Source organism: Rousettus aegyptiacus, unplaced genomic scaffold (assembly GCF_014176215.1).
Source record: "Rousettus aegyptiacus isolate mRouAeg1 unplaced genomic scaffold, mRouAeg1.p scaffold_m13_p_8, whole genome shotgun sequence".
In the NCBI taxonomy this organism is placed as follows: Eukaryota; Metazoa; Chordata; class Mammalia; order Chiroptera; family Pteropodidae; genus Rousettus; species Rousettus aegyptiacus.
Genome location: NW_023416311.1, coordinates 74,626,103 through 74,640,539, shown reverse-complemented (window position 1 = coordinate 74,640,539; position 14,437 = coordinate 74,626,103). Strand labels below are relative to the sequence as shown.

The following is a 14,437-nucleotide window of genomic DNA, read 5'->3' as shown; positions in this document are numbered from 1 at the left end:
AGATTTTTAATCTTTGTTTTAATAGCTTATTCTTAATGCAACACAAATAATTGCAGCACTTATTGAGTGCTTTTACTATACGCCAGATTTCTGTCTCAGCAGTTTTTCATGACTAACCTTATTTAGTCCTCACAATGAGCTTGTGGCCTATTATTATCATGGTTTTAAAATATGAGGAAACAAACTTAGAAGAAATGTTCCATCTGCTCTTTAATATCAGAAGTGTAAGTAACTCTCTCTTTTTAGAGATTAAGTTTGAGAATTCCCTAACCAGTACTTGCTACCTGCTTTAAAAAATTGCTTCAGAAGTTTAAAGTTGAAAGCAACTCTATATGTTAAGTGGGGCTTAAAATAAACAGATCACTGCCATAGTTTAGCACATTGAATCAAAAACTGAAGAATTAATTTAATCTCACTTACTGTGGGTTTCAGTTCAGTCTTGCGATTGCACATATACTGCACAGTAATTTGTTGATTGTCACACGTTGTTTTGTGTTTATATGATTGTTTAAACATTGCTCTTCATAACACCAAATAATATTTTGATTCCTTTTAAATTCAGTTGAATTTACTTTTTTTGATGGCTCTAAAATGTTTAATTTTTTTCATGATTTAAAGTCTCGATATTTAAGAAAGTTTACACATTCACATTCATTCCTAAATGTATTTTTAAATAATTTCCAAGGCATGGAGAATAAATGCTAACATTAGTTTCTGAAAGATTCAGCAGTTTGGAATGTTTCATGGTTTCAGAAGAGTTTGGTGAAGAGTTATAATTTCTCAACTTTTAGCATTTTTCTGCTTTCCAAAGTGCTCTTATTTGTTTACTAAATGGAAAACATTTTAACTGTTCAGAAAAAGGGTACTTAATTTTATTTCCAACATTGTCTCCTAATCTACATTCTTAAAGAAAATTTTCATATTCAAAAAAATTTCAGTGCATAAAAGTTAGTGTCAATAAAGATGAGTCCAAGAAAGGTAAGGAGAGAATATTTTTTGAGTACTTAACTATGTGCTAGACACTATGTTTGGTACTTCATTGGTATTATTCTAAATCCTTAAAACAACACTGTAAAACTTGAATTATCTCCATTTTCCAGTCAGAAAAACAGATTCAAATTAAAAATAACAGGACCGCAGTTGTGCAGCTGGTAAGGTGTGGAATTTAAATTTAATTCTAACCACTCTAGTTCTTCATACTATAGCTGGCCACTGCTTTCTCAAATAATTAATATTCTAGATTGCTATCTGTTCAGCTTCAGCTCTCATTATAATCAACTTGTAGTTATTAGATGTCTGCCTCTACATAGTGCTTCCTGAATAAAGAGTTACACTGATGAAAGTGGAGCCATTTTGTATAAATTTAAGGGGTGAGTTACACTGACTTTCTCCTCCTATGAAAAAGTATTTCAGGTTCTTATGCTGAGCTGTTATAAAATAGCATTTATTGAATGGAATATTATCTGATTTCCCTAGGAAGTATAATATTGGAGTATTCTGGAAAAAAAATTGGGTAATGGAGGGGAGAACCTTGGGTACAGTTGGAATTGTCTTATTTGTGTTCTCCAAGTATTTGAGCCTTTTTGGTCTTAATATCTACATCTACCATATATATACCACATTTGAGCATTATTTAGCTTTTTATTTTATAAAAAACATGGACAAAATGTTTCATCAGTCTAGTATCAACTTACTGAGGTAGTAAGAACTTGAATCCTAAAAGACTTTTAATTCTTCCAGCTCTGTGGTCGCTAATTATCAAAGCTCCTTATGAGACAGATTATTGTATTTATATTAATCATTTAATACATACATTCTCATACCTCATTGCCCGAATTATGGTCATCTTGAAATTCATTGTTCCAAAATCGACCACCCTTATGAATGAAGTAATTTAGAGTATGCATATTTGCTAATATGTTAAGAAAAGTAGTTTTTAATAATAAATACTTAATCTAGTAATTATTTTTTACCTCATATTTAAATCTTAGGTTTTAAATATTTTACTTATATCTAAGCAACTTGTGCACTCAATTTTAATTGAGTCGAACAACAGTAATGAAATGGTCAGAGATCGAAGGGCAAAACAATTTCTTTATAAGATGACTTAATGTAAATACTTTTTTAGAGATCTTGTAAATACTTTACAAAGTTCGCATTTTGCAAGCCAACTAACTTAGCTTTCAGTTCTTGAAAAGAGTGTTACCTTGTTACAAAGTAATCTACAGTGGGGCAGCAAGGAGCTAGATGCATGACAAAGCATCTGATGAGCAAAAAAGTGTGTTTTAGATGCTAATGAAGAGCGTATTTAATTTGAGAATCTGAAACATCTATTAATATTTTTTTCTACTCAGGAAATTATTGTTCAGTTCAGGTTTAAATGGAGATTTTCTACTGTTTCTAATATGAAATCTTAAGAGATCTTTTCATCAGTCTGTAAGAATCTGTGGTTCATAATTTGACTTGCACTAAAATTAGGTAATAGAGTGTGCTCTAAAAGACATGAGTTTAAAGTGGCCTCTAAAGCATACTATTTACTTTGAGAGCACCAAGAATCCTGCTTTTTTTTTTTTTTTTTTGTATTTGAATTGCCCTTTAATTAGGTCACTTTTTTAAAATGACACATCTTGACTTTCAGGGAAAGGCGTAGGAGGAGGAGCAGGAGTTCTTCCAGATCCCCAAGAACATCAAAAACCATAAAAAGGAAATCTTCGAGGTCTCCATCCCCTAGGAGGTAGGTCTAAAAGCATGTGCTGAAACTAAGGAGAAAGCAGGGGAAAACATAGATTTTTCAGTCTACTTTTTAAACTATATTTAGAATGAGTACTATGTAATACATTGCATGGTTCAGAAATCAAAACAGTATTAAAAAGTTACAGTGATAGATCTTAACTTCTACCCATGTTCCCATCTGCTCTGTCCCCATAGGTAATGACTTTATTAGGTTTTTTGACTATGCTTCTCTTGTTTAATAACCTTTATTAAAAACTCAATTTTTCTAGCATTAGTTTGATGTTGCCTTTGTCTTATACTAAATTTTCTGTGTTGGAGTCTATTTCTGGATCTATTTCTGGGCTGGATTGGTTTGACTGAGGGTTCATGTACCAGTCCCCCATGCTTTTAGTTAATCAGATTGTATAGTATTTCTTAATATCTAGTAAGACCTGTTTTCCCCTACATTCCCCATTGTTCTTTTTTGAGCTTTCCTGACTATTGCATGTTTATTTTTCCATTCGAATGTAAGAATAAGTGTCTAGGTTATAGAAATAAAATCTAGTAATTTTTATTATAGTTGCGTTGCATTTATTAGAGAAAATTGGTGAGTAGTTTTATTAATCAATATAAAAGATTTATGATAGTGACTTCATCCAGGAACATGGTATATCTTTCTTTTAGGCAATTTTTAGTGTTTTCCAGTGTTTGTTTCATACATATTTTATGTACTTTCTAAATTTATTCCTAGATGTTATTTACTTTTTTGTTGCTCTTATAAATGAGATCTTTTCTTTCATTAATAGGAGGTTGGTTTGTTCATAAGAAAGTATTGATTTCTGTGTATTTTTTTTTCATACTACTGCTTTACTGATAAGTCATAGTTTTTCTATTGGTTTTTGTGGTTTTCTAGGTAGAGAAGAGAGACATTTATAAAAAGCTCTGGCAGAATGTAAGGAGTATGTTTCCCAGAAGGGGTCTTTTGTTTATTTGCTTGTAGGTTATTTTTAGGTGAGAATAAGGCATAGGATACTACAGAGGTGGCCATAACTTTGTTAAAGAATAAAAAAAAAAAAATACCTTTGCTTAGGAAAGTCAAAACTTTTCTCAGTTGTGAACTCAACTAAGACAAAAAGATACATATTCACCAAGTAGCTCCCTCCTGTATTCTTTTTCCTTTGCTCCTTCTCCACTCTGTGTAACTTATCACCCGTTTATTCATCCTATCATTCTTTTTGCAAAAATTAAGCAGATACCTATATTCGAATTTCTCTTTTTTGCGTAAGACAAAATACAATATATACATTGTGTGTGTGTGTGTGTGTGTGGTCCCACCTTTACCCCAAGTTATTTTAAATGAGAATTCACGTATCATAAAATTCACCCTTTTAAATGTAAAGTTCACTGGTGTTTTGTATGTTCACAGTGTTATGTAACAGTCACTGCTACTTAATTCCAGAACATTTTTTGTCATTTCAAAGCAAGTGCTGCATACCCATTAGCAGTTGCTCCCCTTAGCTCCCTATAGCCGCTAATCTACTTACTGTCTCTCTGGATTTGCCTCATGTAATATGTGTGGTCTTTTATATCTGGCTTCTTTGACTGAATATAATGTTGTCATGGTTCATACATGTCATAGCATGAATAGGTGCTTCATTCCTTATAGGCAAATGATATTCCATTGCGTGGATAAAACTTTGTTTTATTCATTAGTTGATGGAGGTTTAGTATTCCATTTTTTGGATATTATGAATAATGCTGCTATGAACATTCATGTACAAGTTTTGTTTGGACACGTTTTCATTTCTCTCGGGTATATACCTAGGAGTGGTAATTGCCGAGTCATATAGTAACTCTCTTTTTATCATTTGAGAAACTGCCAACCATTTTCTAAAGTAGTTGTGACATTTTATATTCCTTTCAGCATTATACAAGTTAAAATATCTTCGCTTCACTCATGTTATAAAAGAAATTTGCCACTGTTTTCTTCTAGTACTGTATTATTTCATTTAAAAAATTTAGGTCTCCAGTCCATTTTTATTTATTTATTTGGGTGGCATGAGATACGGATTCAATTTTATCAGCAAATGACAACCAAGTTATCTCCAAATCTTTTATTTATAAAAGATCATCTTTTCCCAAGTGATTTGAGATGCCACCTTTGTTATACTAAATTTTCATATAAACTTGCATTTGTTTCCTCAGTGTCTTTATATGTTCCACCAGTCTTTGTGTTTATCTTTCAACTTCCATAATTAAGAGAAGAAAGTTTAAAATTCCATATTAGGGTTAACTCTTTAGAGTAGAAGCTATTTGTTATGCTTCTGATGTGAAACACCTTGTTTTTTTACCCCCTCTCATTTTAAGGCTATTTTATTTTTGTAAATGGGATTTGTTCATTCCATCTTCTAATTAACTTTTGCTTTCGAATTGGTGGGACTTACTTGTTGTTTGTTGTTGCTTTTTTAATTATTTTTTTATGGTGACATTGGTTAACGAAATCCAATAAGTTGTATCTGTACACTCTTAACAATAAGGCATACACATATTTACATTTTGTGTTCACCTCCCATAGTTAGATTTCTTTCTGTCACCACATGTTTGACCCCCTTTACCTGTCTACCTCCCCTCTCCCCCTCACCCTCTGGAAACCACTAGTCTATAGTCCATGTCCATGAGTTTTTGTTTATCCTGTTCATTTATTGCTTTTAGGTTTATATTCCACATATAAGTGATACCATGTGATTTTCAACCTTTTCTGTCAGGGTTATTTCGCTTAGCATGATTATCTCCACGTTGTTGCAAATAACAGTATTTCATCTCTTCTTATGGCCAAGTAATAGTCCATTGTATATATGTACCACAGCTTCTTTAGCCAATCATTTATTGTAGGACACTTTGGTTGCTTTCACTTCCTGGCCACTGTGAATAATGCTGCTGTTAACATCGATGTGCAGATATCTTTTTGAATATGGGTTTTCAAGTCTTTGGGGTAAATACCCAAGAGTGGGATTGCTGGATCATATGGTAGATCATCAATTTTTAGTTTTTTGAGGAACCTCCATACTGTTTTCCATAGTGGCTGCTCTAATTTGCAGTCCCACCAGCAATGTATGAGGGTTCCTTTTTCTCCATATCCTCTTTGCCCATTTTTTGATTGGATTGTTTGTTTTGTTGTTGTTACTGAGTCGTATGAGTTCTTTGTATATTTTAGATGGTAGGCCCTTATCAGAGGCATTGCTTGCAAATAGATTTTCCCATTCAGATGGTTATCTCTTGACCTCATTGACGATTTCTTTTGCTGAGCAGAAACTTTTTAGTTTGATGTAGTGGTGGGACTTCTGTGTAATGGCGAATGAAGAGAACACATGGCACAAGAGTTTCTTGAAGTTCTAATTTTGCTGGTAATTTTTCAGCCATACCTGGGAACTACATCTGATTCTTTAATTCCTTTCTGCTTATTCACTTTTTGCTTCAAAGAAATGGGTTAAAAAAATTATATTTGGTTTTATTTTATCCTAATTACAGTGGATAAATAAATCTTAAATGTTTCAAAACTAATTTATAGTGCCAAATTGTGTTTTATGTGAACATACATGGCCTTGGCAAAAATGACTTGTGTATCTTTAAAAAATTAGTTGTGTTGTGGGTAGAGTAGGTGGAGTTATACGTCCCATTTATGTTACTTCATCAAATCAGGTTACTGATATGCTTATTTACAATGCATTAGTGTTAGAATATTTGTCAACAATATAGCAAGTCATAGTTTCTTAGAAGATAACAGACATATTATCAATATTCTTATAGCAGAAACAAGAAGGATAAAAAGAGAGAAAAAGAAAAGGACCATATCAGTGAAAGAAGAGATAGAGAACGGTCAACCTCTACGAGAAAGAATTCTAATGACAGAGATGGGAAGGAAAAATTGGAGAAGAATAATACTTCACTTAAAGTAAGCAACAGTCATTCAGTGTTTAGGGTTTGAATAATTAATCATTGAGATTCTTTATTGCATAAAAGCAGTTTTAGGCTAAAAGCTCCTTGAGGGAGGGCAACAGTGTCTTATACATTTTTGTATTCTTTCATATGTGTTAAATTGACAATTTTTAAATTTTGAAGGGATGAGATATGAGCTAGCTAAAATTTAAACAGTTACATTCTTTAGAGAATCATAGGCATACAGTAAGAAAATTTTTAGCCTATGCATGTAGCATGTATTTGATTTTAAGTTAACATTTCTGCTTGATGCCATTTTCCTCACTGTTTCAGCAAATTTGACAGGATGTCCTTTTGTTATTGGTTTTATAATATATACTGAAATTTGGTTTGTTGAATTAAAATAATTAATGAAATATTTTAAGTGTTTGTGAATTAAGTTAATTCCCCTTAATATTGGTTTAGTTGTATTTGGAAATCACTTATATGATTCCTAACGCCTTAATTTTACAGTTCTATTTACTCTCATACCTAATAAAGGTTTATCATCTTTGTCAGTAACATTGATAACATATCTCTAGAGCACTTAACTGAGTGCCAGGCAGTATTCCACATGTTCTCATTTAGTTCTCTCTTAAGCTGAAGGCAGCATTTGGACTGTGCCTAACCAGTCTTTGTTAAGAGGAATAGTGCTTTCCTTTTCTACATTCTCTTATTTTTGCTTCTTTAGTATCTGGATTATAAAGTCCCTCCTGGCATTTTGGGAGCTATTTTTCTCTTTCAGCAGGTATATCCCACTTTTGAAGTCAGTAAGCAACATTTATTGAACAGTGTCCATCTTTTATGAGGGGTACAAGAGACAATGATAATGTTTGCTTATCCTATTTATATGACAAGGTAGTGGGAGAAAGTATCCAGTTTTATTCACAAAAGATAAAGTTACATATTTTAGCCATAAGCAGATGTAGTACAGGCAACTTGAGAAAATAACTAAATGTATATCTTAATATTCATTGTAGGAGAAGGAGCACAATAAAGAACCAGAATCAGGTGTGGGGAAAGAAGTAGATGACAAGGATGCACCAAGGACTGAGGAAAACAAAGTACAGCAAAATGGGAATTGTCAGCCAAATGAAGAAAACCTCTCTACCAAAACAGAAGCAGTATAGGACCGACAGATGCACCTTTAAACACACGCTGGAATGATATCCAAAGCTTTTAATTCTTTTAACAAGATGTTAAACAGTGAAGAAATCCAGTTGAACATAAAGATATGAGCTAACAGCTTTTCTAGTTGTTAGGTGACTTTGTGGCCATCTTGTTACTGAGTAAGAAAATAAAGCATGGACATCACGAAAATAACAGATGTTACCCAAACTCATCCTCTAAAATCTGTGCATTTCCATGGTGGCTGACACACTTGTCATGTGGTTTGTTAGTGTTTGCCAAGAAACATTACAAATAAATGGGACATCAAAGATCCGAATTTGTTCTATCCATAAAGACTGGAGATGATAAGCATTGGAGGCTCTTTTGAAAAGTGCTAGTTACTGAATTTTGTATTGTTTTACTTTTTTAAAAAATTTCAATATATACAGATTGATGATGTGCTTGAAATTGGTGCAAATATATACCCATCCTTGTAAGTACAAAATATGTAAGAAGTTTTAACATTTACTTCACAAGATTTATAGTGATTGTGTTAAATTCTCACTATTGTGTTTTCTTTTTCTCACTGTTTAGGACAGCAGTTTTCTTTAAAGTAGTTTTACAGATTAAAATTGCTTAAATAAGTGGATTAAAAAACAACTGATGATGCATGCTACTACTGTTCTTTCAAAAGGAAGAGCAACTGTGTTGAATACTAATAATAACGTATTAGTATTCAGTGTTTAGAATTATTGGGTTTCCCCACAAATAAGCACTTCTTTTTAAACTTTCTTGACATTTCCAAGCTTATTATGAATAATATTGCAGTGTGTGTTGTCAGCTGTAGGTGGCAAAGATGTCATTATAAAAAAACTGGGTTTTCAGAGTGGGCTATGGGAGCACAAGCTGAAGCTTTAGTGCCTTCTACAATGTGGTATACTGTTTTCTAGAATTTTATATGTGCTAATCATTCTCAGTTCATAGGGAATTTAGATGGATATTCCATTCACTCCCATAAAGAAGGATGCAAGTAATATGTCAGAAGAGCTTCTTACTTAGTTCACCTAATGTGAGAGGGAAGTCCTGTTTTTGAGAATGACTTTAGAGCTTAAAACAACAGTACAGTTTTGGGACCATCAGTTTTATACTGTGATAACTGAAAATGAAGCATGTTCTTAATTTACTTAAATCAAAGCAAACCCTTTAGTTGTCTGCATTAGATCCCCTTAATTATTACCTCTCAATCATATTCTTAAAAGTGATGTTGTGCAGAAATTAAAGGAGAATACATAAGGTGGTTTTATGTTTAAGAATATGTTTAGTTTAAAATACAAGTCATTCTTCATTCTTTGGTTCACTTTTTGCAGAAAGTATGCAGGTAGTAAAATGACAACAAAATTTCCCCCAAAACCATAACTCACGGTTTCAGAACTCTTCATTATTGTTATATTTCAAAAAATACTTTTTAATTAGCATGTTATTGAAAAATCAAGTATAATTATTTTAATGCAGTCTAATACAATCAAATTACTCAGTTGCCTTACCTCATGGGGAGAGTTGTTTATAGATTTAAAAAGCTGAGTAGCACAGCAGTTACTTGGTTTCGACTTGAGTTTTCTTTTAATATTAATACTATTGAAACTTAAATATTGGGTGGAGAATGGGAAGAATTGCCCTTATTACAAGTAATGAAGCCTGGTTTGATTATGAAGCTGCTTAATTACTCTTCATGTGTCCAGAATTACTGTGGTATTTTTTTTCCTTTTTTGTCACTGTACATTAAAATTTTCGAAAATGCTTTACTATGTAAAGTATAGATGGTCATTTTAATCATTCAACCACATGCGGTTGGCTGGTAAACAGCTTATTCTGATAAAAGAATGCTTGGTGCATAGGGAAAGATCGTGAAGGAGTGTGTGTCTTGCATCAATAGCTGTCTTATTTATGATATGTAAGTAGAATAGAGCAAATGTTTGAATCTTTGTTATTTTTAGTGCCATTTCTCTAATAAAGCTAAGTATTTTAGAGGAAAGTACTTGTTTTTGCATTTCAAAACAGCATCTTAGTTTTATCCTGTTTTGGTTTTTTTTTTTGCCATAGTAATTGTTTTGACAGAAAGAGTGCATGTTTGTGTGGTGTCTACAAAACAGTCACTTAACAGTTTATTTTCTTGTACTCTGGACTCAGTGTTTTTTATGTTGTAATTAACATATATAATTTGAGTCCTGCTGCTAATTATTTTTCTTGCTGATTATATTTATTCAGCTTTAAAATAATGAGAGACATTCATTATTTTGTAAAAGTTGGCCATGGGTAGAAGTACAAGAGATCTGGAGAAAGCTGAAATCATTTTCTTAAACAGGCTATGGAAGCAAAGCTTTCTAGGGTCTAGAAATATTGGGGGGTGGTGTGTGCATGAGAGAGGCATTTTCTTTTAGTTCACTTATAAAATGACATGTTTCCATTTGTTTATTATTTTTTTTGAAGGAATTTTTTTTCTGTAAGACCTTTTTTTCATCCCAGGTAGTAGTTGTCAGAAAAACTTGAGGTAAGGCCAAGAAGATGCCCGTTTTATTCTTGATACCTTCTGTAATTATCTTTTTTAATTTCATCATACCGAGAGTACACTCTCTTTTCTTAAATTGTAATTTCTCTTCATCATTCCAGACAAATTATATTGGTCCTGTTGTTCTTGTTTTTAGCAGTGCACACTGAACCGGTAATGGAAGATGGACCTTCATAAAATAGCCAGTTTCATTTGAGAAAACAAGTATACATCCTTATTTTTGCTGTCTCTTTAGTTATTATTTTCTATCTAATCTGACTTAGAATTGCAAGCACTAGTCAGCTTGTGATTTTCTATTACAGAATTTTTTTCAAGAAGTTCAATGTTTGCTATGTATGTTTATCTTTAGAAGGGTCCGAGGCTTAAATTTTGACATGCTCAAGTAAAAATAAAAACTGGCATTTAGATTCAATATTTTTGTCAAGAAAGTAGTTTCTTGTGATAGTCATTTTCAGGACCCCCATTCTTATGTACATATGTATAGATATACACACACATATACATATATATGTATGTATGTTAGTATCTTAAAACCTAAAAAAAAAAACGCCTTGTTTCAAATCTTTCAACCGAAGTTAGTATTCAGATTTAAGGATTATAATGTAGAGTAATAGGCTTTTTAAAATTAAAAAAATATTAGAAATAATGATTTGATTTAAATCTTAAGGAGTTGAATTAGCAATCAAAATGAATCCTTTTGAAGGGATGCATTGAATAACAATATTTCAATGAGTCATTTATGTTTTCACTAAAAGATAGTATCTGAATTTGGGCAGGCTATGAAGTAGAGCCATTTCAATAAAGTAATTATGTTCCTTATGTGTTGAAATATAAACATATTTTAAATTTTCACTAATTAGCATTTTCTCATGTTTAGTTACTAATTGATTTAAAACAATTGTTTTCAAATTTCAAAAGTTAGTGCTCTTAAAAGGGCTAAATTTTTGGAAGCAGGAGTCCAGTATAAATGTAACAAAATAATCTCCAAATAAAATGACTTCCCTACTTAATCTTGGGTTTGTGGGTGAATGTTTTTCTTAAGTACATTTTTATTGGTCATTCGGCCTAAAGACATAACATTATTTAAAAAATAAAAGCTAAATCTGTTAATGACTTTGGGGCCATATTCCATTAGATTAGATTTGGTAACTAGATTTTTTTTTCCATTCCATTTTAAGGTACTTTTATAGTTTCTAGCAATTTATTATTATTTCTCCTTAATGTAACATTCCTTAATATATGGTTTTTAAAAGAATTGTAGTCTGTTGCCTGATTTTTAAATTTACTTGATTCTAGCTAACATTTTAATTTTGAAAATTGCCAACTTCTGGGAAACTATGTATTTTACAGCTAATGTTTATATTTCCAGGATAGCAATGAATAATAGTTTCCTCCATTCTTAATTAACCTTTATTTGCTAGATTGATAATTTCTTAACTCTCTTAAGTTCAAATTCATGAAAATTATACCGAAAGAATTAGAATTGAGGTTGAGTTCTACCAGTTTAAGGTTACTGGTAGGCAGAAAATTATTGGGGAACAATCTACAAAGTTCCCTAATTTCCACAGAAGATTACATTTTCGTGTACTGTGTAAGTTTATAGGTAGTGTAGTTGATGGTTGTTAGATATTACTCTCAGAGTAATATAACAGTGCTCTTTACATAATGCTATAAATTATAAGGGAAGCGTTTAAAACGTAAACATAAAGATGAGTGGGTGGTGTATGCTTACATTAGACTGATGATACTAGTAAAGATGATGCTATTGTGTTGTTATATATTTTTAATAAAATGAAAATTTTAAAATCTTGCCACCCCTTGAGTAGTTAATTTTACTTATTTCTGAGACATTTGCATATTTACAGCTTATTTTTGTAACTGAAAGTAATAGGCTGTTCCAGGTTTTCAAAATTACTAGCCACAGTTATTTGAATATTGGTCGGTCTCCATGTTCTGTGGCAATAACTTTAGTCAAAGGCTTTGCATCCTAACTAAATATTTTGTAGTGTTCTAGTAATAGCTGCTCTTGGCAGCTCCCTTTTGTTTTCAGAAATCAGCTTCATACTAGGGTTTTTGTACAATGAAAATTGTCACTGCTTGTCTTTTAATAATTTGAATGCCTTCTTCCATTTAACATAATTGTAGCTCCCCATTTGGCAAATTAGCTGTGCAATCAAGGTGGTCATTTAAATTAGACAGCCTATTAGAAGTGCTTCTTTTAAGAAACAAATCTGCTATCAGATATGTAAACTTGAATTCTGTTCGAATTGATGGCTTGGTCCAGAGATGATGAAGCTATATAGCTGTATGCATTGATTTCTGTATGTAGGTAGACCAGCTGTTTTAGCTGCCTTCTGTGGTTAAAGGCCATGAGCCATTTGGTTTTCAAATGTGTTAAACTATATGTGTGGGGATGGGGTGGAGGTTGGAGAGGAGGGACGGACCTTTAACTGTACCCCTCACCAGTAGTGAGTTTGGGTTTCTCCAGGTGTGACCTCCACAGGAGTGCCAATTTGAAGTAGTAGCTGTCTGTATTTGACAACAGACTTCTAAAACGAAATAGCTGTTAATGTTATTTTTGTTATGAATGGTTACTAATAGTAATTATTTAAGTATAGTTATAGTACATTTAGTTTTGTGGGGTTTTTTTTACATTTTTTATCATTTTCTTAACATCCTAACATTTAATGAAAATAAAGTATTTTAAAAAGTATTCTTCTAGGGAACATTTGAAATCTTACTTTTCTTCAATTGTTAGTTAGGCTCAAATTCTTGAAAAAAATTCTTGAAAAAAGACAACGAAGAATCCCCACCCCCCCAAAAAAAAGGTATGCTATTAGTAGTAGTCTATTTAATGTAGTAATAGCTACAGTGTGATGATAGAGCAGAGGCGGTAATGGAATCCGTTACACAGACAACCTTTAGTTCTGTATTTCCTTTTCTCCTCACCTCCAGTCTTAAATTTCTAACTGCCTTCTAATCAGTGTAGCACCTGACACAAAGCACTCATTGAATAATAGCTTTTATAATACTGAATATCTTGCTAGCACTATACATTTATCCTGTTCAACAACAACAAAAAAACAAAACACCAAAAACCCAACCCATTCAATTTCCAATTTTATGTCTATGCCTCTGCTGTTTGTTTTTCACCAGAACTGCCACCTTTCTAGTTCTTCATTGCCACTATTAATTGGTCTTGACTCCCACCCTCAATCCTATTTGCTAAGTCCCTTAGTTATGCATTTTCTCTTTCCAAGCTTGATACACCCTTTTATCAGTCATGATTCTTAGTTACATGAAACAATCTGCTCTATGATATTAGAATTAAGTCCCTTTTTCTGTTTAGTCTATTTCTGTAGCCTACTAATCTGTCTTTCAACCTCAGGCCTTTTTCCAAATTCGTTTCAATGTATGTTGCTACTTAAATTCCTTTGAATTGGTCTATATTTTGTAGTGATTTTCTGGTTTTACTGTAAGGGTTGGGCTGGCTTTCTTCCATGAACGTTAGATAGAATTCCCCAATAAAGCCAACCTGAGCCTGATTTTTCTATTTATACGATAAATTCAATAATAAAAGTAGGTTTAGTGTTATTTATGTTATTTATTCTTTAGTGAGCTTTGGTGGTGTGTGTATTCAAAGGAATTTGTCCATTTTTTCCTTAGTTGTCAAATTTATCAGCATAAAGTTGTTCATATTTCCTTATCTTTTAATATGTGGTATGACCTATAGTAATATTCTCTCATTTCTAATATTAACATGCCTTTCCTTTTTTCCTTTTTATCAGTCTAGCTAGGTTTTATCAGTTTTACTGACTTTCTTCTGAATCAGATTTTATTTTCAAGTGTTTTTTATTTTTCCACTTTTGATTTTACTGATTTCTGCTCTTATTATTTCTTGTGCTTTGGGATTAGTTTGCTCTTTTTTTCTAGTTTAAAGTGAGACCTGAAGTCATTGACTTGAGAATTTTTTACTAATATAAACATTTTAGTGCTGTAAAATTTTCTGAGCACTGCTTTAGCTGCATTCCAACAAATTTTAGATACGTTTTCATTTTCATTCAGTTCAAAACA

The 14,437-nt window shown here is 32.1% G+C and overlaps 1 protein-coding gene across 3 annotated transcripts in view; it reads left to right on the top strand.

Moving 5' to 3' along the window:
- Positions 1-12,173, top strand: part of SREK1 (splicing regulatory glutamic acid and lysine rich protein 1) — a 39,467-nt gene extending 27,294 nt beyond the window's left edge. For 2 of the 3 annotated variants that reach the window (XM_016158143.2, XM_036226217.1), the window contains 3 exons: positions 2,639-2,734; positions 6,520-6,664; positions 7,668-12,173. In XM_016158143.2, the coding sequence (XP_016013629.1) occupies positions 2,639-2,734; positions 6,520-6,664; positions 7,668-7,817 (391 nt within the window). In that variant the 3' untranslated portion in view covers positions 7,818-12,173. The remainder of the gene's footprint in view (positions 1-2,638; positions 2,735-6,519; positions 6,665-7,667) is intronic. The other variant, XM_036226216.1, reaches the window with a different exon arrangement.
- The last annotated feature ends 2,264 nt before the right edge of the window (positions 12,174-14,437 follow it).